This window comes from Camelina sativa, chromosome 8, assembly GCF_030686135.1.
Source record: "Camelina sativa cultivar CO46 ecotype springtype chromosome 8, ASM3068613v1".
NCBI lineage: Eukaryota > Viridiplantae > Streptophyta > Magnoliopsida > Brassicales > Brassicaceae > Camelina > Camelina sativa.
The window spans coordinates 321683-348393 of NC_141887.1; the positions used below are offsets into that span (position 1 = coordinate 321683).

The 26711-nt window shown below is 37.0% G+C and overlaps 2 protein-coding genes and 1 long non-coding RNA gene across 7 annotated transcripts; 1 reads left to right on the forward strand and 2 right to left on the reverse strand.

Annotated features, from left to right (window-relative positions):
• Nucleotides 1–6063: 6063 nt before the first annotated feature.
• Nucleotides 6064–7578, reverse strand: PIP1-4 (probable aquaporin PIP1-4). The gene is made up of 4 exons (NM_001302973.1): nucleotides 7248–7578; nucleotides 6725–7020; nucleotides 6292–6432; nucleotides 6064–6159 (listed from the first exon to the last, which is right to left on the reverse strand). Exons 1-4 carry the CDS (start codon nucleotides 7576–7578, stop codon nucleotides 6064–6066), a joined length of 864 nt encoding a protein of 287 aa, NP_001289902.1.
• Nucleotides 7579–19082: 11504 nt separating this feature from the next.
• Nucleotides 19083–20271, reverse strand: LOC147939548 (uncharacterized). The gene is made up of 2 exons (XR_015563239.1): nucleotides 19956–20271; nucleotides 19083–19857 (listed from the first exon to the last, which is right to left on the reverse strand). It is a non-coding gene; the product is annotated as an uncharacterized LOC147939548 (long non-coding RNA).
• Nucleotides 20272–20573: 302 nt separating this feature from the next.
• Nucleotides 20574–25772, forward strand: LOC104705305 (uncharacterized). Of its 5 annotated transcripts, none has more exons than XM_010421282.3 (7): nucleotides 20574–21831; nucleotides 22310–22490; nucleotides 22578–22648; nucleotides 22749–24099; nucleotides 24180–24313; nucleotides 24413–24599; nucleotides 24685–25772. In XM_010421282.3, the coding sequence occupies exons 2-7, from the start codon at nucleotides 22355–22357 to the stop codon at nucleotides 25299–25301; spliced, it is 2496 nt and encodes an 831-aa protein (XP_010419584.2). In that variant the 5' UTR covers nucleotides 20574–21831; nucleotides 22310–22354; the 3' UTR covers nucleotides 25302–25772. The 5 variants fall into 5 exon arrangements, with proteins under 5 accessions (XP_010419584.2, XP_010419585.2, XP_087316725.1 ...); XM_010421283.3 differs by having other exon boundaries at nucleotides 24189–24313; XM_087460599.1 differs by lacking the exon at nucleotides 20574–21831 and adding an exon at nucleotides 21860–22094.
• Nucleotides 25773–26711: the final 939 nt, after the last annotated feature.

A 26711-nucleotide genomic window follows, 5' to 3' on the forward strand; every position in this document is an offset into this window, starting at 1 on the left:
TCTGAGTTTAGCATGAATTTTCGTATGTTCTATATATATATAACCCCAATTTGAATTGTGTCATCTATTTTTGTCTCAGATTTAATAAGTTAAAAAATTAAGTTCGACATACTCATTTATGCATGATTTCATCCAGCTTAGATTAGAATATCATCAATTAGTAGAAAAATGTATAATCACGGCAACAAAGAAGTCTTCGTTGTGCAAGTTAGATAGATCTTGTTCTCACTTGAGCATTATCATCTGTTTATTCGACCGTTGGGAGTTGCATGCACCGCTTTGAGCCCGACATTTATGTATGATCAAGAATATATAATACTTGATCAGTATTTTACATTGTTTATGGATTCTGAAAATAAAAACGTAATATAAATTCTATATATTGATTTTAACTTTAAAGGCTCTTACGAGTTTTCAGAATATATTAGCTCTCTGTTTATTTTATTTTTACAAAAAGGTTTTCCAAGATTTTCCTCTTGTAGAGTTGTTTGTTCATCAACACATGATACGTTTATTTCATCAATCGTATAATATTAATTTATATCAATTATATGATATAAACTAAGTTTTTTTTTTCGCGCATACATATGGATTCATTCAAACAAACCACATACAAGAAGAGGGATCAAAATCCCAAGATTTAAAAAGTTACAAAGAAGGGTTTCCCCAAAGCCTTAAACATAAAGGTAGAAACATAAGACATCAAGTAGTAGTCCATGAGAGCTGTGATAGAAACTCATAAAGGCAGCTTGGAACATGTGAGGTCATGGTTACTTGAATGCACATCCTTGAGGGATTCGACGGATGATAAGCTTATAATGGTCATTAGACTCTTTGACGTTAAAGAAATGATCATATCCAAGGATTTCACCGGATTGAGGTGCATTAACAAAAGCAGAGCATTGGTAATGATTCGTTGGGCTATAGCCCGGGTGATGGAGGGAATGTTGAGTGTTGGTTTCCTAGCTTCGTCGAGTAGCACATTGGAGTCCAGGACAGAAGACCATTGAGCTGCAGGCCATTCAAAGGGAACCAAAGCCAAATAATGCCAAAGAGATAGAGCAATGCGTAACAATACAGGTGGGTTCTCTCTCGTTTGGCGCCATTTGCCAAAGAGATTAAGAAATCCACACAAAGCATGTAGTCGGATTGCCATTGGGATATAAGGAACAAGCTTGAGCTTTTGGATTGTTGGTAACAGGGATAAAATTCGGTTGATGGAACTGATGTTGAAAGGCAGTTGTTGTGCTTCATCGGATGGGATCATTGGCATCTAGGGCAATAGACCATAGAGATGCAAGACTTTACATTCAGACCATACCAGGGGATTAAGACATTGAACAAGCCTCCCAAGTATGGCAAAACGTAGCAATGTAGGTGGGTTCTCTCTCATATGGAACCATTTGCGAAAGAGATTAAGAAGTCCACACAAAGTATGCTGCCGGTTTGCCAATGATAGATATAGATCAGACTTTTTCTTATGGGATGATGGAACTACCAACAGGGCTCGGCATAAGGGTTTTGGCTGAGAACTAGAAGCACTAAAAGATAGAGAGTTAAGAAAACTATTCTTCTTCCACTTATGAGATACCGCAGACAAAATCACAGTTTGAACATTAACCAGGTTCCTAGCATAACCTATGTATATCCAGAACATTTTAGGTACGAGATCAAACAATGAGCCTAGGTAATGTCTAACAGATAACATGATAGATAGAACTAACCTGGAATTTGAGGGATTGGGCCGGAACACTTGAGATGCTATCATGCCGAAATCAGATCTAAAGTTCATCCACAGAGTTCTACAAGCTGCTGTGAATGTCCCCTTCAGTGGCTAACCGGAGAGAGTGAAGGAGGCTTCATTATCTCTGGTGGAAGCAGATTCGGTTCTGCCAAACTTAGTAGGTGACCCTAAATTGAGGCGGGGGTCCAAAAACAGAGACAAGTCGCATCACTAAAAGGTTCCTTGCTTGCCATCATCGTCGTGTCCACCATGGAAGACTCATGTGATGAGGAAGGAGAGGGATCTTAGGATGTAAGACGCTTTCCGGATCAAAGCATTGAAGAGCAAAAGGACTCTAGATCTGCCGGTAGAGAGGCTGAGGCAAAGCAGTAGAGAGTGGAGCTCGCCGGACTCCACTCCCTTTTGAGAGTGATGAAGCAAACGCCTTCTACACTGTCTGGGTTCTTTGGGAAAGTTTCAAAATTGGCCAAAAAGAAAGAAAAGACGAGCTAAGGAGGTACAAAGAACTTAGAAGGGAAGTAGATATCGAGTTTTCCCGACGCCGGTGAGCCGGAGCCCTACCAGCGTTTGAAGGTAGCGACGCTTCGTTGTTCGTGTCTGAAAGAGAAAGTTAGGAGGAACTACATATATTATATTATCATTTCATGTTGTTGAAGTTATCACTTATGATTCAAACTAAGTTAGCATCACTTATTTATAGACAAAATATATGAATATTTTATTTATTTGATGTAAAATTTAGTTTTATGTCGATTTATTTTAAGTGATACTACAAAAATAATATTGATTTACATCAGTTTCAATTAATTGATGCTAAATGCGGTAATATTAACAATGGTTCTAATAATTGATGTTAAATATATAATTTACATCACTTATTAATGATTCTAATTAGTAATTATTTTCTGACACTAAATAATTGATACAATATGCCTTATTTTTTGTAGATATAATTGGCCCATTTTCTTGAAATATTTGTTGAATTATCTTTACTCTACCATGCAATTAGTTATTAATTGGCTATGCATTGCGGGACACATGCTCTTCTTAGATTCTTATAGATTCCCCAAGGAAAATGATGTAAGATTTATCTTTAACTTTGTATAAGGCCAAGGCTGGACAATGCTTAAATCGAGTTGTTAGTTAACATGATATGACATGCGAGTTGTTAGTTAACATGATATGATGCTAAGTTCTTATACCAAGTGCCTGGCTACTATTAAATGATAACATATTAGAAATCTTCTTCAATGGGAGCCTAATTTGATTTATGTTAATATTTGAAAATGTATGGAGGCGGCACAATTATGCAAAATTATGTATGAACAAAGGTTGTGCTACAAAAAAAAAATTGATTTGTGTCACTTATTTAATATATTTGTATTGTTTATTGTCAATAATTGATGCAGATTAGTTTCTTATTACTTATATGAATGACTTTGAAACTGGTATTGTTAGTGTTGGGTTTCGACGATCACAGAGTTCACGGGAGAGGCCCAACATGGATTGGTTGTCTGTCGTTGAAATGAGCATGTAACGAGCTCAAGAAGAAGATCCTGCAGGAGAAGAGGTGTCGAAGTCAACTTCCGAAGAAGTTGGTGGGATAACGGGCCGAGATCATCGGAGGAAATGAGGGAGATAGTTTTAGGATCGCTATCTGTTTAAATATTTGCGGATTGGCCGTTTATTTACCTTTGCACTGTCTCTCACTAACTCGGGATTGGAAAAGGTAAACTAAGTTATTTTTTGTAGATATCATTAGTTTATATTTGTAATGTTTATTTTGGCCATAAAGTTTGAAATTCACTATTAATTTTGATTTGGTAAATAAAATAAATTAATTGAGTAATGCATGTGGGTAAAACACTTATTATAAGGGGAAAACAGACTTATTCGTCTTGACATTTTTTTTTTACAAAAGCAAATTATTATGGGTGGTATTAATATTCGTCTCTCCCTGACTAACCAACCTCCTACAAACATTTATGGGATTACCTATTGAACTAAAAATGTTTTTAGAAAGAAGTTTTTCAAAGCTAATCAAAAGTATTTTTTGTGCAGCTAATATGCTGAAGTATCCGATGAAGCATGTTGTTTCTGCCTGACTATGTGAATCATAAGAGTTGGAACCTATAAACAATTGAAAATCTTATTAAAGAACTTAGTCCACAAAATATGACAATTGACCTTATTTCAAGTTCATTCAAGGCAACAAGTATAATATATATATCCCTCGTTGTAGAGTTTCTTACCATATCATTCTTTATTTCTTTGTTGTAGAGTTTTAAACTGAACCTGATTCAAATCACGTTTCATAGAAGAACAAATTCCACTTGAGTTAATAGCATAATGGAGTAAATACTTCTGAAACTGACACATTTCTGCATCTTCCTAAAAAAAATTGGAAAGAATGTTATTGTTCAATTTTTCTCCGTTTGTTTCGTTTGAGCTTTTTTTTCACTCTGCCCGAACAAGCTTTTTCACTGTTATTTTTCTTCCCAGTTACTCGTTTACGGTCCAAATATTATAAGGACATGTTTTCTCAGTAATCGATGTCAAAGTATGCACATGGGTTGCACTACGATCTACGAAAAAGATTGATTTGTGGCACTTACTTTATGTATATTTATAATTGATGCTAATTAGTTTTGTATTATTTCTATAGCTGATTTTGGAAGTTTGGATGCAAATATTTTGCATTAATTATTATAGTCGATGTTAATGTGTGAATCACAAAAAACTAATGTTAAGATTTGCAATGGTGTTAGTATTTGTAAAAATTATGATAATGATGTTAATTATCTGTATCAGTTGTACTTGTAAACAGTTGACATTAACCATGTTTTTACTTTCTATGTACTAAATTGTTTTTAAAAAACTAAAGATAATTTTGCATTTAGAGAGTACTGCTATTAGATGACATTAACCATGTTTTTTTTATGTTATTGATAAGTATTGTAAACTTAAACGCCTCTTAGATTGATTCGCTATTTTCTAGCTCCAGCCTTGAGTATTAAACCTAAACTAGAAAGAGCCAGAAATAATTAAAAAAAAATATAAATAAAAATCTTATGATAAGAGAGCATAAATAGAAAGATTATATGATTTCAAATAACAAGACATTTTCTCGACAAATTTTAGAAAGGTAACACAAGAATAGAAAGCATCGCCTAATAAGTTCCGAGACGATTTGAGCAAAAATCAGTAAAGCAAATTGCATAAAAAAATTTTACTTGAGCGGACGTAACCGTCGTTAAAAATATAAAAAGAGTAATTTTTTTGAATAAAGAGATTGAAAAAGGGCATTCTTGAAAATATTTACTAGGGGCTTTGAGATTTTTGTGGGAGTAGCAACAGCCAGAGCCACTTGTCGCATTCACAATTCAATTCCAATAACCGCACGGACTAAAAATCTAAAAATCATTCTCTCTCGATCCAATCTTTCGTTGCTAGGGTTTAAGTATTTTGTAGGCTTTGATCTTTTGATCTCTCAGCGATAATGGTGTTTCGTCGCCATCTCAGTACCGGTGATCCTCTTTGTGCTATCCATGATTCGCGCCCCTCACGTCGCCCGTTTGAGAGAGCCAATTTTGAGGAAACTTGGATGCATTATAAGATGAGGATTCAGAAGGCCAAGGAGACTCTTGACTCTGAATCTGAATCTGAATCTCGTACTCAGGTAAGGTTATATTATTACTATTGTTTGTTTGCAAACCCTCCTTTGAATAATTTTTAAAACGGCTTGCTTATTCATTGATTGATTCTTATAACTTGCATTAGGGGAAACTGTCTGAGGCTACTACAACCTCCACGCCTCAGTCTAGGTACTCATCACTATCATTTCTCTATCTATGGTGTTTGTTGTGTTGGTTGCTGTATAGCTCATTTATGTTAATGTTTTCACCTGACTCAGCATCCACCTCCGCGACGCTTTGAAGAAGATGACTAAGAAGACTAAGAAGCTCGTGATGAAAAGCAAAGCCCCTGCACTTAAGGCCTCCCTCCGTGATGATTATTGACTACTTTCTCACTAGTGTACCTTCCCAAACCCACCAGTGCCCCTAAACATCCCCTCTTTGGTTTCTCTTTTATTGCATCTCGAGCCTTAGATGGACTTTTAACTTAAACAGCATATATAAAAGGATTAACCATAGTTTTTACATTAACAGAAACATAAAGAAAATTTCACAAATCCCAAATATTGTCGTTTTCACGAGAAAAGGCGGGCTCCATACATTGCAAAACAGAAGCTACATAATAGAGAGATAAGCATAGGGAAACTAAAGAAGAACAAATCTGGACATGTGGGAATCTTTTGTTTAGCTCTTGCTCTTGAAAGGAATTGCTCTGATGACCAGCTGGTGATAGAGCGCTGCTAGTGCTGCTCCAATGAATGGTCCAACCCAGAATATCCACTGCAACCCAACCAACCACAATAACCAAAATCCAAAAATTATATTAGAGATATAAATCAATTATTATATATGTTTTTCAGCGAGTGGTCCTTTTCGTCATATGTGTTTGTAAGAAGATGAGAGAGTACTCACATGGTCGTCCCATGAGTGGTCCTTGTTGTAGATAATTGCGGCTCCAAGGCTTCTTGCTGGGTTGATTCCGGTTCCGGTTATTGGAATTGTCGCCAAGTGCACCAAGAACACTGCAAATCCGATAGGGAGTGGTGCCAATATCTACAACAGAAATGACCAAATTGTTATTAGTATTACTCATCAACCGATAGAACTATTGGCTCATCAACTACAACCACTAAAACCAGGGAAATATATCAGTGGCTTCTCTCAGTCTAGACAACTATAGACCGGATCTAATTGGCTCATCAACTACTAATTAAACCAATAAAACGGGGAGTAACCAGTGGCTTTCTTAGGCTAAACAACTTATAAACCGGAGCTATACACCATTAACTACTAATTAAACCAATAAAATCAGTAAACCGACCGACACTAAAGAGAGAGTGCATACCGGGACGTGTGAGTCACGGGCGCTTCTCTTGGCGTCGGTGGCGGAGAATACGGTGTAGACAAGAACGAATGTTCCGATGATTTCAGCACCAAGGCCAGAACCTTTGCTGTAGCCGTCAGCGACACCGTTGGCACCTCCACCGAGAGTCTGGTACTGCTTTGGCTGGAAACCCTTGACGACTCCGGCACCACAGATGGCTCCAAGACACTGCATTATTATGTAGAACACAGCACGGGTCAGAGACAGCTTCCGAGCCAAGAACAGACCGAATGTTACAGCAGGGTTGATGTGTCCACCTGAGAAACACACATACACAAGCATATGTTACACAAAGATACAAGCTTTATCTAAGAAACCTAGAGTAAAACTGGAGTAATTGACAGATCTAGACTAGCCCAAGCAACAAGAGACCAGAAAGTTCCCTACTTTTCTAAAAACAGAGCACATAACGCGAGAACAAAAACAGAGAACCCCATTCAGAGATGTCAATAAACTGGGGAGATAGAGGGAGTTAGGGGAAAACCTGAAATTCCAGCAGTACAGTAGACAAGAGCAAAGATCATGCCACCAAAAGCCCAAGCGATGCCTTGGATCCCAACAGAGGCACACATGGTTGGTGCTCTCTTCACTCCCATCACTGTCAACACTGTGATGTAGAGAAAGAGGAAAGTGGCTATGAACTCGGCGATTCCGGCCCTGTAGAAAGACCATGAGCTCAGCTCGCCAGGCTCGAACAGCGGTGCAGGAGGTGGCTCTTTGTAGTCCTTCTCGGTGGACTGAGCAGATGTGCCGATGGGTTGCCTCTCCGGGAACTTGTTAGCTCCCACTCTAACATCTTCTTCTTTGCCTTCCATTTCCCTCTCTCCTTCTTCTTCTTCTTCTTCTTCTTTTAGGGTTTTTCTCTCTCCCGAAAGGTTGGTTAAAGTTGAGAGCTTTCTCTTGTCTGTGGGAGAGAGTGTGTGGTGGATACAGAGTCCATTTATAGAGAGAGGATAGAATTATACTATAAAGAAATTGCCTAACGTCTCCAAACATTTATTTCATGGGTTATTATTTTTTTTTGCCAAGATAAAAAACAGAAAATATGTATTTAAAGTATATTTATTTTGCAACTAGTAAAACGAATAGTTAATACCTAATCATAGTGAGATCGTTGTATAGTTAACACCTATTTATTTTGTGAATAGTTTTGTTACTATAGGAGTTAGGGAAATTAAACTAGTCTAGTTACATTTTTCTTTTGTTTGTCAACTAGTCTAGTGTTATTAGACTATTAGTGGCGTTAAGTGGATTTATTATTCATGAGTCACCACGACTCACGACGGTGAATGTTGAATGAATTGTAATTATGTTACTAATGAATAGTTTGGTGATTTTGTAGTATTAAAATAAAATAAAATGTGATGGAGGAGGACTGAAGAGAGGAGAGGGTTCTGGAACGTACCGAGAGGTGGTGCTCTCTCTCTCGTATAAAAAGACAAAGAAGCTGAGCTGTCTTTTCTTTGCCAGATAATAATATCTTGTTTGTGGTCCACTTTTTTTGGACGGTAACACGAATCGATAAAAATTGTTACTGAGCCCAATAGTTGAAATGGTAAAAAAAAAAAAAAAAAATCATGTCTCTCTCTCCAACGAAGCAATTATCTGACCGTTGGAGAAAAAATTTGACAGCTTTTTATGAAAAGTCATTTTCGTTGGACTATGGTATAATGCTGCTTCATATTATATATTATATATAATATCATTTTTAAATATTCAACTATTCATTCCTGAAAGAGAAAGAATAATGAAAAGTTATAAAAATCAGTTTTTCACGTTGACAAAAAAACAGTGTTACGTACTGATGAAAAAGATATGTAATTACAAATGTGGTAATGCATGGTAGGGCAAATCTTCAAACCTTTTTTTCATTCTTTTTAGTTCACTTTTGCTTCGTTAGCTTTTTACTGTTTTGCCTAAAAATTTACAAGCCTCGCATTATTAAATCAAGTCTCTCATTAATTTTTTCCATTTAATAGTTCGTTGTGGAGCGAATAAAATCGTATCAGCTTCAGATGTTAGAATTCAATTATTGGACTGGAAGCATGCAAGTAAACAAATTAAAATTTTGAATTTTAGTTACCATTTTTGGGTGCTGACATGTAAAGGTTTGAACAGCTCAGAGATGAGAGAGAGAGTATTGCTTCTCTGTGGATCACATGCTTCGTTGCCAACAATCTTAATATCTTATCCTCAAAATTTCCCAACTTTCAAAAATTCAATATTAGTTACAGTGTTTGTGAAAAAGACATAATGTGAATTCATTTTCGAAACGCAACCACAACGCATAGTCACTCAGTCACATACCGTCCAGCCACCATATTCTTGACACGTGGAAGAAACCCGTTGAACATGTGTGTTGTTTTATTGGGACGGTCCCGACCAAAGGCCAAGCCGCATCTGTCTATAATGTGAGCAGGATTCCTAGCTTCATATGCATACGTAGCATGTTTGAAAAAAAGCAAGAAACAGTTACAAAATAAAGAGATTATTAACGATGATGACATTAACAAGTATTAATTGCTTGAGAAATTTTAAAGTTTGTTGTTACCTTTGTTTCTAGTAATCTCACTTTTAAAACTAATTTATGTAACTATAGTCTAACAAAAATAGTTTAACGTTATGTTACTATACTTAAAACAAAAAAGTAGATATAGTTTAAAGTTAAATGTGACATGTGGAGAAACAATTAGAAAAGATATCAGAATTTGGAAAGCATGCGTATTACAAGTTGAAGAAATAATTTTTATCTAGGAGAGATAAACAATTACAAGTTTTTTTTTTTTTCGACTGAGTAATTCATTAAAATCAACTGTTCTAACAAGTACAAGATGCCAATCCAATGACAATATTTACTACAACAAATTGAGGATCCTAGACAATCACAAGTTATAAAGAGAGCCCAAAAAGACGGCACCATTAGGCAACAAAACTCTCTTGTCTGAAAAGATCTTGTAACCACAATGGATGTCTTGCAGCTACATATGATTGTAAACGATCCTTCTTTGTAATACTCTGGGCAATCAGAATCGATCCCTTGTTTGCACTTCTAGATTCATGTTGCAGTTTCGAGAAGGGGATAAACTTTAAGCCTGCCATCAAGACCTCAGATTGATATTTAAAAGATTGCCATGCTTCTGGTCGTTGAATAGTCTGCAGCAAATCTTTTACCTCGGTTGCAAAAATAACTCTCCTAATCTTGAGACTTCTCATGCTTTCAATAACCGACATCCATCATTCAAATTCCGTCTCAGATTTTGAGTCCATACTCCGAAAAGCTCTTCTAGAATGAAGTAGGACAGTACCTTGTGAGTTTCGAAGGATCCATGATGCTCCTCCTAGATTCTTTTCGCGATTCCAGGAGTAAGCGAAATTGCATTTTAACCAAGGTCTATCGGGAGGTCTCCAAGAAGGTTTTGTGATTTTTTCCTTTGGGCAATTCCTCTGAGCCTCTTCCTCTTCGACTATCTGGGCTAAGAACCATTGAGACGAATCTTCCCGTATCTTGTCTATCATTTGCGGTACCACAAACCTCAACCCCTCAAAGACAAGATTATTTTGATTCTTCCATAAGTTCCAAAGAATCCATGGGATTGTGCGTCGCACATTATCTTCTCCTAAAGCCTTCTTTGTTAACTGGAGAACATAGTAGAGATTTTGATAGAGGGAATCAGCATTGTACCTCGATTCTGGAGATGGTATGTCAGATAGAGCCCAGACCTGTCGAGCTACTGGGCAAATGAAGAGTACATGGTTGATGGATTCTCCTTCCAGTCCACACAGTTGGCATCTAGGATCAAGATGTATACCTCTAGTTTTGAGTCTGTCAACCACTGGAAGTGCTCCACTCATTGCTTTCCACAGGAACACCTTAAGTTTTGTTGGGGCTAGAGTCTCCCAGATTTTATATTTGATAGTGTTTAAAGATGGTTGTTGAGAGGCTTCTTGTATGGTCTCAGCATTACGATCTTGGTCTGCCATCCAATAGCCTGATCTTACCGAGTATTCTCCACTCTTATTATGTTGCCAGCATTTGTAATTCGAGGAAGAGATTACTGGTTTTATTTTGCATATTAGAGCAACATCTCTAGGGAAGAAGTGTTCATGGAGAAGATCCAGGTTCCACCCTTTGGATATTGGATTTATGAGATCTTTCACTTTTAACTCCAGATCCACCAAAATATTCTTCATTAGAGGCGCTCTCATTCTCCCATCTAAGAGCCACTGATCTGTCCAAACATTTGTTGAAGCTCCATCCCCAATACAATGTCTCAAGCCTTTCACCAATAGATCACGACCAAACAATAAGCTCCTCCAAGCAAAGGACGGTCTAGAGCCTAGAGGAGCCATTAAGAACTCGATTTCAGGGAAGTATCTACTTTTCATGAAAACTGAGAAAAGACAATTTGGATTATGCAGAATTCTCCAAGCTTGCTTTGCCAACAACGCTTGATTAAACACTTCTATGTCTTTAAAATTCAATTCACCATTGGTTTTCGATAAGCATAGCTTTTTCCAGGAGACCTAATGAATTTTCCTGTGAGTTTCCATATTGTTCCACCAAAAGTCAGACATAGCACTAGAGAGGGTTGCACATGTAGACTTTGGCAATTTAAAGCAAGACATAGCGAATACTGGCATGGCCATTGCCACTGTTTTGATCAGAATTTCCTTCCCTCCTTGGGACAGAGTCCTTGCATACCACCCAGAGAATCTGGTTTTCATTCTTTCATGAATGTATGCTAGCATATCTGCCTTAGATCCACTAAAACATTCCGGCAAGCCTAAATAGTTACCTGCTCCCCCCTCATTGGTAATGTTTAGACTGGCCTTTATCGAATCCTTGACATTTTCCTCCACTTTTGCTCTAAAAGTTATAGACGACTTGTTTAAATTGATGGATTGACCTGTTGCTCGTCCATAACTTTCCAGTACTTGTTTGAGAGCTTCGCATTGATTCTCATCTGCCTTGCAAACGAATAAACTATCATCTGCAAAAAAGTAGATGGTGGATTGAAGGTCCATTCTCAGTGAAATGCAACCCCGTGATTGAGCCTTCCAATTCTTTTTTATTCAGGAGGTGTGTCAGACCTTCCGTACACAAGACGAACAAAAAAGGGGAGAGTGGATCCCCTTGTCTCAACCCTCTCTCCGGAGATACCATACCAAAAGCTTGTCCATTTATCAAAACAGTATAGGATACTATAGTGACACACCTCATTACCCAGCTGATCCACCTTGAATGGAACCCCAATGCAACTAGAAGAGCCTCCAAATAACTCCACTCGAGTCTGTCAAAGGCTTTGGACATATCCGTCTTTACCGCCATAAACTGTTTAGCTGTAACCTCATGAGTCCTCAAGCTGTGAACTATCTCGTGTGCTATGGTGATATTGTCGGAGATTAACCTTTCAGGAACAAACACTGATTGATTCGGAGAGACTATTTCTGGGAGTAAAGGTTTAAGTCTAGCAACCATTATCTTCGATATGATTTTGTACATGACTGAACACAAGCTAATAGGTCGCATATCTGACATGGAGGAAGCATTTACCTTCTTGGGAATGAGACACAATTGAGTATAGTTCCATTCCTTATCAAAGATTCCATCCTTGAAAAAACTGATTACCTCTTTTGTAATCTGATCTCCCACTATATCCCAATATTGTTGGAAAAAAAGCCCTGTCATGTCGTCTGCACCAGGAGCTCTTGAGGGGTTTATCGCAAAAACTGCTAATTTAACCTCCTCCTTTGTTACTTCTGTTATTAAGGAATCATTCATCTCTGCTGAAACTCGAGGCGTGAAGTCATGGAAGAACTGGAGAACGTTATCTTCAGGGTAAGATGAAGAGAAAAGATTTTGAAAGTAACGTGCCGCTACCTCCCCCTTTAAAGCTTCTGATTTTTGTGTCATTCCATCTTCATCAATGAGCTTAACCAGGGCATTCTTGGTCCTATCAGCTTGAACTGAACTATGGAAGAATTTTGTGTTTTTGTCCCCTGAATGCAGCCATTGTTTCCTAGATTTCTGAGCCCATTGACTCTCTTCCTCTTTATGAGCCCGAGCCATATCTCTTTTTAAACTCGCCATTTTTGTAAAGGATGGGGTAGTAGAGGCGTGTTCAGACTCTATTTCCTCTTGTAGCTTGTTTATCTTGACCTGCGAGTTTGTTATATTCTCTCTTTTCCATTTGCTTAGTGCTCTTCTACATCTTCTTAGCCGTTCTGCAGCTTTCTGGCCAAAGCTAGAAGAGGAAGCAGTCCAAGCCTGTTCAATTGATTCCTTTACCTTCGGCTTATGCAGTAATCTCTTATCGAACCGAAAAGCACCTCTATACGAATCCTGAGAAGAGACCAAATGAACCAAGACAGGTCTATGATCTGAACCTTTCTTATCTAAAAAGGCTTGATTGGCCACTGGGAACATCTTGAGCCAATTTTTGTTTCCGAAGCATCTGTCAAGCTTGCATTGGATCCATAGATCCCCTCTTCTTCCTCCCCAAGTAAACCCATTACCCGTACTAGAGATCTCTAAGACTTCACATGCTTTAAGCATGTCTGCAAAATCCACAAACGAAGCCTCACTCCTTCGAGGCCCACCTAGCTTCTCTCCATTATGTAGAATCTCATTAAAGTCTCCTATCATACACCAACTCTCTTTCCTGGGGATCCCAATTCTAGCCAATCTTTCCCAAACCTCCAATCTGAGACTACTATTTGGATTCCCATAGATACAAGAGAGAAAAAACCTTGAACCGCTCATATTTACCTCCAAATCCAGGACATTCTTATTTACAAACAAAAAGCCAATCTCCACACTCTTCTTCCAAAATAACGCTAGTCCTCCACATCTTCCTACTGGATCAACTGTATATACATGGTCGTACCCCAGCCAAACCTGAATATCTACAAGCGTATCCCTTATGTTCATTGTCTCCATTAAGAACATTATCTCAGGAAAATGTTTCTTACGCATTTCCATGAGACGTTGAACTGTCAGGTCTTGAGGCCGCCCCAATCCTTGGCAGTTCCAGCTCAGAATACTCATTAGATCTTGGACGGTCCCTCATTTGGGACCACCTTTGATTTGCGCCTAGCGACTTTTTGACCATCCCTACTGCTTACATCACCTTTCCTTTTCTCTAGATATCCTTCTTGTGCCCCTGGTTTTAGAGAAACTTCACCCGGAGCACTTAGAGTTTCTTGAGCCTTTGTTTTCCTTTTGCTAACATAGGGTCTTCTCCTTCTTGTCCCTCTGTTCGACTTTGTCCCGGATGAGCTGGCTTCATTGAAGCCTACCACATATGCCGTTGGACAAGTCTGAAACTCAGACGAGGATAGGGAGTAGTCCACCAAACGTGGTCTTTTTTTTACCCCTTCAAGAGACTGAGAATTTACTCGAGTTAAAACTACATTTTTTACTTATATTACTTGCTACAAGGATCTCAATTACGTGGACTCTACACTTAGCAACTACTAGTCCCCTTCCTGTCTAGATACTAGTACTAGTTTTACAAGCAATGTTAAACAACTGAATCAACAACTCCAATTAGTAAGTCTTAACTAAACATTAACTAACACAGAACACTTATTCATTGGGCTTAAATAATCTAGCAGCCCAATGGTATCCTTAAGAGAAAAGGATGGATACAAAGCCTAACTTCAGTTGACTTTGCTTGCTTCTTGTTGACTCTTCTCCTTCGACAACATTTCGACAGAGAAGCAAATAATTTCGTACTGATCTCAAGAGCACACACACACACATATATATATATATATATATCCTTCTAACATTATCACATGTTGATTTGGGTTTATATGCTTGTCTTAGATTTACTGTCCACATAATGAACACTTGAGTTGGAGCTGTAGGTTCATATTTAACCCAAACATATAAGTGGGGTGATGGAAGAGAGTAAATTAGGAGAGATCACCTTATAGAAGAGACCGGTAGTTAAGCAAGCAAGTCAAATTAATTTGAAGGGTCTCGTACTCTTCTCATGTGCAGGTAAAGTGTGCTTGGTTCACTTTTCCCATATATCAGAAGATTACTAATTTAAACCCCAGCACCACGGATTTGAGGCCCATGTCGGAGAGAGCAAGGGTCAAAAAATAGCCTGGGAGGCTGGGACCAATTTTGAAACGACATCGTACCATGATAGGCCATTCTTTTTCTTTTGTCTTCTTCACATGCATTACTCTAACGTTATAATTAATCTCTCACTTTTTCGATTAGATTCTTATTCCTGATTCATTACAGGTTGCCACTTTTTCTTATGTCTTACTAACTATGCTGTGCATATGGGAATTTCTGAAAATCAAAGCTGACACGATTTAGTTAGGGTACTAAAACTTCTGTAAAGAAGGATATACTTTGATATTGATTTTTCGAATAATCTAGAATATGTGATATGCTTCAATTCTTTAATATTGTATAAATCCTTGTAAGGTTTTCCCTTAAAAAATATAGATTAAAACTGGAAATTTGTTCGGATCATCCAAGTGAAAGTAACGTGACTGGTTTAGAAAATTCTTTACCCATATATATTATTGTTTTAATTACGCCCAACATTATGATTAAGGCTGCTATAATGTTGCTTATCCGTCTGGTAAAACAACTCATCTATTGCCCCTTTTTGGGCAATTAAACAAAATTTAACGTTGGTTAGATTTACTTTTGGCCAAACCTTATTTTAAGAAAAAAAACAATTATACAAAAAACTACAAGTGAAAGAAAACTTCATGTGTTCTCTCGTCCTTGAAATTTATAAAGCAGTCAGCAAAATTGTCCTATCAAGTTGCTTCATGATTAATTATCCTTTTTAGAAATCTATTAAAGTTTTGGATGGTTTACTTCTTTTTTTTTTGATGTATAGGTGAAACATCAAGATAAAGTCTATTGACCCGACTAGTTATGGTAGTCATGAGGCTGAACTACCCATTCCTAAAGTTGATTAGATTTCAAAGAAGAAATAATTTCAAAGGTATATACAAGTACAACTGCGATATTTAGCTGTTCATTTTGTTAGAACTTTTGTGTTTTTTGGATTTCAAAAATTTATCACTTGCAAAAGTTATTTACATGCGTTGGCTTTTAATTAGTTTTGAAGATACCATATACCGCCGGTCCTAAATTATTGGTTACCACAATATATTCTATCAAACTGTATCAAATCTAAAAACCCAAATTGTAAAATATTATAGTACAATTTAGTGATATTAATATTGTGTAGATGATTGAAAAGTCCATGTATTAGGGGGGAAAGAGCTCACAGTGTCACTAACCAACCTCAGTGGGAGCAAGTTTAATTTATGTCCATATCTATATTTGTCGGTCGATAAGTTCCAACGGCATAAAACAATGCCACCATTTGTAGCAATTTCTGAATCCATTATATATAAATATATATACGTTTGGTGCGCGTGCGCATTATCGCATGCGATTGATTGGTAAGTGGTAACTGTGTGTGTCTGTGTTTTTTTTTGGTGTGTAATATATGCACAAAATATATGGTCCCTAACGGAATAAGTTGCTTGCAGAGAACTCAATGGAACTAACTGAGGGCATGGTCAAGATCTATTCGATTAAATCTGTAGTTTATTTACTTATATACTAGATTAAGATTTATGCTAGAGCACGGGTTGAAATTCTTTTTATTTATATTATAATTTTGAAATAAAATATAATTTATATGATGGTTAGCATTGTAAACTGAGAAACGGTTGTCATTTTATTTTCTTTTTCTTGTATAAATATGAGAGATGTATTTCGGTGAATAGAGATCTGAATAATTTATATTAACAGCTTGAAAGGGTGTTAGTTAAGATTTTATTTTCAACTGTACAATAAAATCTTGTAAATCACGATTAAGTGTGATTAATTTCTAAGATTTTATTCCTTTTTTACGCCTAACAATATGTTTTTATGCCTAACAGTATGTATGGTGTAACAATATATGGAATAATCAAGATTTGTTTTGGAAATTGTATAAATCATTGGAATATTTTTTTAAGAGGATTCTTTGGGATATTTATACTAGTATTTTTGCCGCAGTTTTTGCTCAAAAATACTAATAAGTAAAGTTTTTGCAGTTAATGCTACTAATGCAATTAATTCTGTCGACCTCTAGCAATTTTATATGGACCTCTTAGTATTTTATGGGCTTCTTGATAATTCATAATTTAAGGGCCTCCATTTATTTAGGTTGTAGACAAAACGATGTCCAAAATTTCATAGGATCCGCGAAAATATACTCTTTTGCTAATAATCTAGATAAAATTTTCGGAAAATGAATTTGTAGACAAAATTTCCGGAAAATTACATTGCAATAACTACGACATTAATGATATTCTCAATTGCCGAAATGATTCTAAATACAAATGAGTAGACCCTTGATTTATCAGGCATTCAAACTTTAAAAACTTTTATTTGGTTTATTCCAGTTCTTTATTTTAAAGATTTTTAAAAGGTTAAATATGAAAAATATTTAAAACTTTTAAAAAGTTAAATATGATAAATATTATACCGTAGATACACAATAAATATTAAAAGTTAAGATGATATAGTGTGAGTTAAAATATCTCGGGACGGGGTTATATAGCGGGACGGGTTTTATCGATATTTATATAAATTAAAAAATATCAGTAATTCGGTGTTACACGGGTAAAACATCATTTCATTATTTTATTAACATTATCAATATCAGAGAATAGACATATCTAATTAAATTTAAATAAATATTATATAAAAATAAATTATATTGCGGTATTATATGGTTTAATAACAATTATTATATAATTATAACATATTTTCTCAACAAATACAATTTATAATTTTAATATTTTAATTATAAATAATTTTGCCTTGCGGTGTACCGCGGGTCCTAATCTAGTTTTTAAGTGTATTCATCTAGTCCACAAATTGATCAATTAATCTGTAACCTATTTTGTAACATATTTTATAACCGATTTATAAAAATAATATAGTCTAAAAAAAGCTGTATTCTGTTTTATTATATAGGGGATGGTTTTAGACTATTGCGTTGCCATCGATGAATCAGACAATGTGAGCTAATTTATTTCCGTTGGTCCATACATAAAGATAAAGTGCTCGGCTTTAATAACAAACCCCACATACAATTTTGCTTAACTGAAACTTTATATACGAGTCCTAATTTTCATTTATTCTCTGTTTGATTGGATTCAAAGAAATAGTCTCAAAAGTTCTATTTGTTGTACATGTTAATACTTAAATATAGCTCATATTGTTTTTGTGCGATCCAAATTTGAGATGAGTTAGGTAGAGACGATTCATAGAGTGGCGTGTGACGTTACGAGCAATTGCGACCGTGTTCGTGGTGGTGATCAACAGATGCACAAGTCACACAACAAAAAACATTTTTGGCTTGGATTTTCTCTATATAAATAAAAGCTAAATTTAATGTTTTGGTGATTTTCAGAATATTGTTTAAAAAAACACAAACTATATAAGAGGAGAATGACATTATGACAAGACATACAAGGTCGTCGTTAAGAGATTAATGACTTGGTCAAATGAAAAGTTTTTAATCGCATTGTGGTAATGTGGTAAGGTTCACGCAAGGTTTAGCTCTTGGACTGTCCGACATCTCTCTTTTGCCGGCAGACTTCAGTTGATACATGCAGTCATTTACTCGACTATTACCTTTTGGGCGTCCATCTTCATCTTGCCTAACAACTGTTTGGAGGAGACCGAGAGCATGTGTAGTGCTTTTCTATGGAAAGGTGCTACAAACTCTACCAGGGGAGCAAGAGTTAGCTGAGAGTCTGTCTGTACTCCTAAAGAGAATGGAGGTTTGGGCCTAAAACGCCTTGTTCAATGGAATAAGGTCCTTGCTCTGAAACTGATTTGGCTCCTATTTGCGTCCGGAGGTTCCTTGTGGGTTTCTTGGGTTCGAGCAAACCTTATTGGAAATCAATGCTTCTGGGATCTAAACGCCTCTTATTCAGGCAGCTGGATATGGCGAGGCATTTGTAAGCTCCACCCTCTTGCTCGCCCATATATTGTGTGTGAAGTGAGTTCTGGCTCTACTTGTAAGTTCTGGACAGATAATTGGACATCGCTTGGGCCCCTGATTGACATTACGGGTGGTACTCAAGGGCGGACGTACGTTACGGTAAACCGGGGCACTTGCCATAGTTAATTTTTTCAGATTAATGTTATTTTACATGAGTTTTTAAGTATGCCTCTGCTAAAATATTTTTTATTGCCCCCATTATCCTATTTTCTTCTTAGATATACTTTTGTGTATAATATTAAAATATCCTACAAATACAATACAAAAACTTAATTTTGTTTATATTTCCTATGTTAACAAGCCCATATTCTATTAATAAAACAAAATTTTGTTATTTATATTAACTTGAAACTAATCAAATATTTTTAACTGATATAATTTTATTTAAAAAATAATAAATAATAATTTAATATTATTGTCCCGGATAAAATAATTTTCTGGATCCGCCACTGGTGGTACTGGACCTAGAGTCTCGGGTTTGCCAGTAAGCTCCGTGGTTTTGGATGCTGTCAGGGGGAATCAATGGTGGATTGCACAAACTCGTTCTCGCAACCCCATTGTGCAGTTACTCAAAGCATGTCTCCCGCCTATTTCAGTTGTTAACCTCCGGGATGATGCTCAGGAAGATTCATATCTCTGGAAAATTGGGGATGCCGCTCCATCAAACAGTTTCTTGACTTCTGCAACGTGGCTTCACCTACATCCTCTCGACATCAAAGCAGCCCCGTCTTAAACAAATATGGGACCTCTGTCAAAATTTTAAAAAACCTAAAAACCTTTAATAATTTTTTTTTTTGAAAAAATTGGACCCTTTTGCTTAAAGAAAATTTTTAATATTTGGGATGGACCCATGGCATTTGCCTACTCTGCCATGGGGTAGAGACGGCCCTGCATCAAAGTGGACTGGTTTGAGGTAGTTTGGTGCAAGGGCAGGATTCCAAAACATGCTTTCATTGCTTGGCTCAACTCTCGGCACAAACTTCTCAATAGGGATCATTTGGTTTCTTGGGGATTACATGTTCCATCAACCTGTCTCCTCTGTAATAGTCAAGATGAATCTCGTCAACACCTCTTTTTTGAATGCTCTAATACGAAGGAGATATGGTCTGCCTTTACTAACAGAGCCAGAGTGTCACCTCCACTTGTCTTTGAGGATGGTGTTAGGTGATTGAAGAATCCTTGTAGAGACAAAAACACTGTCTGGATTCTCAGATTAGCCTATCAAGCCTCAGTTTACATAATCTGGAAGGAGTGAAATTCAAGACTTCACTCCTCTTGTTCTAGACCAGCCTCGAGTCTTGTTGCAGAGATAAAAACCATCCTCAGATTGCATCTTGGAACTCTCACGCTCAAACAAAGGAATGTTCTCCCGGATAACAATCTCTTGGTTACTTGGTTTGGTGTTTTTCATTAATCTTGTAACCAGCTATATGTATGTAGGTGTTACTCATTATAGGAGGCACCTTATGTATTTTTCTCACCATCTAATGAATGAAGAAGGTATGTGTTAAAAAAAAAAAAAAAAAAATGTGGTTGGTGTAATCTCTCTCGAATGTTACGTGTTGTCCATTTACGGTCGCCTCCTTTGCCCGCGCCCACTTCCTTCTTTTCACCTTTTTTGTTTTAATAGTATAAGTTATCTATTTCAACCTTCTATTCTCTTGATAGTTACAAAATGACCCCAAATCTTTTCACTTTCATCCACTCAACCCCTGCACACGGCTTTGGTATTGGCTTCAGCAGTGCTGATCATCATCTCGGTCAGAGACAAGAATCCTCGTCACTGCCATGTCTCAAATTCAGAGCTTTGAGAAGAAAGAGAGAGAGAGATCAATTATTATTTAACGGTGGTGAGGCTAATGATGAAGGCTGTTGAAAAAATCTCTGCAAAATACTTTTCTTCTATGTAAAGCTTCTCTCTTTCTCTCTCTCTCTCCTCTGCTTCTTTTAGAGAGGAATAGAAGATGATGGGCCCAATTTGAAAGTGTATTTTTTTTCCAACTGTGCTCTTCTTTCTTTCTCTCATTTGGAGCCAAAGCCACGACGTTGTGGTGGTTGTCAAATTGGCATAAAGCTTCCACCTTTTTTACTTCTCTCTCTCTCTCTCTCTCTCTCTCTCTCACTTTTTCTTTGCCTTTGCCCAATTGAGAATCCTCCAGGAAAACTAATGGTTTTGTCGGTCATTGATAGATAAGAAGACACTTTAATTTAATTTTTTAATATTTGTCTTTCCCCTTCTTTGATCCTCTCCTTGTTTGTCAAAAGATGCCCACCAACAACAACAAAAACAGAGAATAGAAAAAATATCTCTTCTTTTCTCTTTTTTTTTTTTTTTTTTTTTTTTTTATAATTGTATTTGAATGTTGAACAGTTGAACAATTCTGTGATTCCTCTTTTTCTCTATTTTCTTCTGTTGGGTTGTTGGTTGTTCATCAACCGGGGAAATTGAAAGCTGTAGTTTTTTTGGATCGTGTGATCATCAAAAGCTTTTTCCTTTTTTCTTACCCTTTTGTTGATCTGATGGTATGATTACGAAAGCTTGGTTCTTTTTTTTGACAAAACCTGGAAAAGTTGTCAGATGAACAATGTGGTTGGAGATTGGATCATCAAAGATACGCTAAGCTTTGTCCTCTGTTTCAAGCTTATAATAAATAAAAAGCTTGACAAATTGATTTCTCTGAAGCTATCATTTGCTTAATCTTCTTCTCTCTCGCCTTGGCTTCGAAGAAATCCCCAATTTTTTTTTTCTTCTTCTGACCCGTTTTGTCCGGCGATCAAAGGCTGCTGGTTCAGGAGAAAACTTAAAAAATCTTGCCATCAAAAGAAGCAGTTTTGGAAACTTGTAGTTTGACGACAAGTACTTGTGCTGCAACTTGCAACACTTTTTTTATTTATATTTATAATAGAGATGGCTTTGCTCAAACGTAAGCAGACCAGATGAAAAATCCAGCTACGATCGCTGTTGCCCTTCAATGAAGTTTGGAATTTTTAAGGAGTTGAGAAGAATCTAAGGTACTTTCTTGTACTTTCCTCTGCTGTCTTTTTCAATAGGGAAAGGTATCTGATTTGCTCCGTAAGTCTTTTCTCTATATCAAGAAGCTTTCTCTTCTTCTTACTCTCCTTAATTTTTTGCCTAATTAGTTGAACAAGTAGTAAGCAAATTAGTAGATTGTAAATGGAGTTTGCTTTGGATTGGGGAACTGGTAGAGGATTCTTTACTTCTTAGTTCTCATCCTAATTTCTTTCTTAAGAAGTCCATTGCAGTGTTTAGAAAGGTTAATTTTCTTCTTCTCTTTCTAAGTAAGTCTAATTGTGGAAATTTTTCTAAACCTGGTTTCTTGTTGTTTGTTTCTCAAGGATCTGAGCTTGTTTAAGTATTACTTATCCATAGGTAGAATTTACCGGATTCTGTATCTGAAACTCAATATCGTACAGTTGTCTCTCATAGTTTTTGCTCGGGTCCTAAATAGTTTTCTTTGTTCTTCTTCAGCATTTCTTAAGAAGACACATCTGGTTAAGAGAAGATTAGGAAGTCATGGCGAAGAAAACACAACGTCGTGCAGCTGCTCGACAGGAGAGGGATCAGTTAGGGTGCATGTGGGGATTTATGAATATGTTTAACTTCCGCCATGGACCACTGGCTCACAAGCTGCTTCTCGACCAAAAACATGGTAACAACCCTCATCTCTCTGGTATCTTTGGTTTGGGATTACTCGGGAAAGACTTCTTTTTGTTAATTGTTATGCTGATTGTTCCAGCTGCTGGAAGTCCTAGGAACAATGAGCTTGACAGATCCAAAAGCCGCCAAAAGGATACTCAAGACACCCATGTAAGCCTTTAAACTTACCATGGAAACATCCTTAACCATCTTTTTCCGGCTTATGAGTCCTCCTGTGGATTAATTTAGTTGTTCCTTGAACTGTTAAAAGGCTGGTGAAGAACGCAATATCACGATAACCATTATAAAGCCAAGTGTGAAGAAACTCATAGCAGAAGAGTTATCCATTGACAAGGAAATCAAGAAGCAGATGGAGAATGCTGAAGCAGGACAGTTGTCAGACTCTGAACTCGAAGGAAGAAGAAGGAAAAACCAGAGGAGTAAAAACAAGACCCGCAAGAAAAGCTGCGATAATTTTAGCCATCTAATTGACAGTGAAGAGCCTCAAGTTCAACGCAGAAACCATAGGTCTGCAAGTAGTGTTGACATTGATAATATGATCGAAGAGTTCTATTCCGAGATTCATCGCAGAAGTACAAGCCTTGCAAAGAAAGACGAAGACTATAAAGAAAAACTGAGGGAGTTGGTCAAGTTTTTAATCAGTCAGAAGCTTTTACATGGAAACCGTCCCAGAGGAAATAGTGAAATCCTTACATCCAAGGATTTGATGGAAGTGTTTCAGATTCTGGGATCGGATGAGGAATTGTTTCTCAAACTCTTGCAAGATCCTGAGATACTTGTGCCAAGGGAGAAAGGATCAGAGAGCTTGGGCATGTTGCAGTCAGAACAATCTTCTCTTGCTGAAAAGAAATGGTCTAGCTTTTTCAGGAAGAAGGATACACCACAAGAAGAATGTGAAGCTTCAGACCGGATTTTCATTCTGAAGCCAAGATCAGCAAGCTTTTCAAGTCCAGACACAGGAAATAGCCGTGGTTCATCACCTGACTCTCATCTGATGAGAAACAAATTGCAGAACGAGAGAAACAGTTCACATTTCTTTCTTTCTGAGATCAAGAGGAAGCTGAAACATGCAATCAAAAAGGAGCAGCCGGCCGTGGGATTTAGGGAAGGGTTTCCGAAAACTAAAGATCATTTCTTTCTAGAGAGGATGGCAAAGCCTTCAACGTCTCAGAAGAAATCTCATAATGAAGATGATAAAAAGAAAAGGGTATCTAACATTTACACAGAGGCCAAGAAACATCTGTCTGAGATGTTAAACGATGGAGATCTTGATTCGAAGTCAACGAGCAGACAGGTTCAAAGAAGCCTAGGGAGAATACTCTCCTTTCCTGAGTACTTGTCTCCTCTAAACAGCCCCGGAAGAAGATGGGAGAAGAGCTCAGCTACTCATAAGAAGTCTGCTTCAGCAGATTTCATAAATATTGTGAACATCAAGAAAGAAACTCATGCAAGCCAACCAGAGGATAATGCTGATGATATTCAGGCCTGCAATCTAAGCAAAGAACCTGAAGATTCTATCCAACAAACCACAAGTGAAGATACTAGTAAACGTGTTGACATGGAGTATGAAACTGCTAACGAAGATAAAATCTCTTCTTCAGGTAATAATATTTCGATCTCATAGTAAGGCTCTCTGTTTTTAGAAAACAATAACTAATAATAAAACTGGCCTATAATCTAGGTTCTGCAGATAAGGTAATGATTCTCAATGAGATAGATGAAGTCCCAGAGGAAACAAGCTGCTCTACTCTGGTTGGTGAGGTATCCAACGTTGAAGCTCATGATGAACAGAGAGATGGCATAATCTCAAAACAGGCAAGTCATTTTGATTCAGCGCTATAATAATATCTTTTTGTATGGACTTTGAAATGGTGGAAGACTTAAATAGGTTTTACTGCTTCATTTTTTCTACAGACCTCTCATGAAGAGAGCCAACTACCACTGCCTTCCTCTGTGGCCTCACCGGCTCACTGTTTAGCTAAAAATGAGGAATGCAAATCAGCTAATACTGATTCTCCGGAGTGGTCAAGCCCAATATCAGTTCTTGAGCCACTCTTCGTTGAAGATGATATAAGCCCAGCCAAAATGAGATCTCAGTCGGGTATGTGAAAAAATGATCCCAGCATCTACTACTAGACTTGGGTTGTGGTACTTAGTTCTTTATTATTGACTCATCTATAACTCAGGTGAAGCAGAGGTTAAACCTTGGTGTATCCACTTCGATGAAAAAGATCCTACAAATATAAACCGAGCGAATTCTGTCACAAGTGACAAAGAATTGGTGTTTGAGTATGTAAAAGCTGTCTTGGACGCAGTAGAATCAGACTTCAAACAGCTCTATCTGAAGGCTCAATTCTCTGACCAGCTTCTTGAACCGGCACTTATCAGCAATATACCGTTCTGTCCAAATCAGCTTTGTCCTGACCATGAGCTCCTCTTTGACTGCATCAATGAAGCTCTCATGGAGTTATGCTGTTGTCCACCATGGGCTTCGTTTGTTTCACCTAGAACCCGAGTCTTCTCTACCGTCAAAAGCATCATTCACGAAGTGCAAGAAGCGGTTTACTGGCATCTCATGCCATTGCCACTCCCTCACGCCTTGGATCAGATAGTTAGAAAAGATATGGCTAGAGCTGGAAACTGGTTAGACGTCAGATGTGACATTGACTGCATTGGCTTTGAAACTAGTGAACTGATTCTCGAGGAGTTACTCGAAGAGCTCACTCTCAACTCACTCAACAACACTGAGCACTCTCTGGTTCCACCTGAGTTGGAGATCAATGAGAGCATCCTTATTCTATAAAGGTCGTGAAAACTTAAAACTCTCTTCTTAAAGACGAAGCCACTGTTGAGACAGCTGCAAGCTCTGAACATAGCCTCTCACAGTCACCATTGCTAATTTTCTAGCACAGAACCATGTAGATACTTTGTATTACTCAGACAATAACCTCACAGAGCTCCTGTCTGATCAGAAACTGCTGAAAGGGAGAGGGAGGAAATAAGATCCTTTCAAGACCAGACCAGAAACTGTTAGTGGTGGGGTCATCATAGAGAATCACTTTCAAAGACAGTCTTCTTTTAGGATATTTTTATAGGAAAAGATTTTTATTTATTTTAGAGAGTGTTTGTGTTTGTGTGTGAAGAACATCGAGAAAGATGTGATAGTGTTTGTTTTAAGTCGGTTTCATTGATTATTATTTGTGTGTAATATTTTCAGAATCTGACATATAATGTATTATGTGGATTAGGAGACCTAGTGATAATTTTAATCTAAGATTGGTGGGTGTTGATAACAGAAGACGAAAAATATCAATGGAGTTTTTAGTACGTAAGAGGAAAGAAACAGTCACAAATCTGTAGAGAGTTTGACTCAATGGAGAAATGAAACTATTGGATCATATTCATATATATATATATATAAAGTTTTGGATAATGTTTGTAGTTGTTGCACTTTATGCCCTACTTAGTGAATAACATTTTTTTTTGATAGGATATGGTTATGTGGACACAATAGATAGTACACCTGATAAAGATGGATTCTAAAACAATTAACAAAACTGAAGGAATTATATATATACACAACCTAATAAGTAATAAAATGTATAGCTTACTAAGAATTATAAATCTTTAATATTAATATATTATTTCAATAGTTATGAAACTAATTTCATTTTGTTGGTAATAAGAAAATATACAAAACTATATAATAACATAACTGGATCATATAATGCAACAATCAAACATTGAAAGTATAAAGTACCGGGACCGGATAGATTCCAACCTGTGTTTTACCACTGAATCTCCAATAATCAACACAAACATTACACAAATTGTTTCATTTCAACCATTTAGTGGACTGAGACAGGAGATCCTTTATTGTCATACCTCTTTGTGTTATGTCTTAAACGGCTTTGCCATCAAATTAATCGGTCTATTGAGCTGAAAAAATGGAAACTGATTAGTCTCTCGAGGGGGAGGGGGCAAAGCTTTCACATCTTTGTTTTAGGATGATCTTATCCTCTTAACAGAAGCTTCAGTGGCTCAAATAAAAATAATTCGGGTAGTGTTGGAAACTTTTTGTGTCACTTTAGGCCAAAAAGTGAGTTTGGAGAAATCCAAAATTTTGATTAGTGAGGAAAGCGGTATTAAACGAGCATGGGATCTTGGTAATTATCTCAGGATGCCTATCCAGCAAAAGCGAATAAATAAAGAC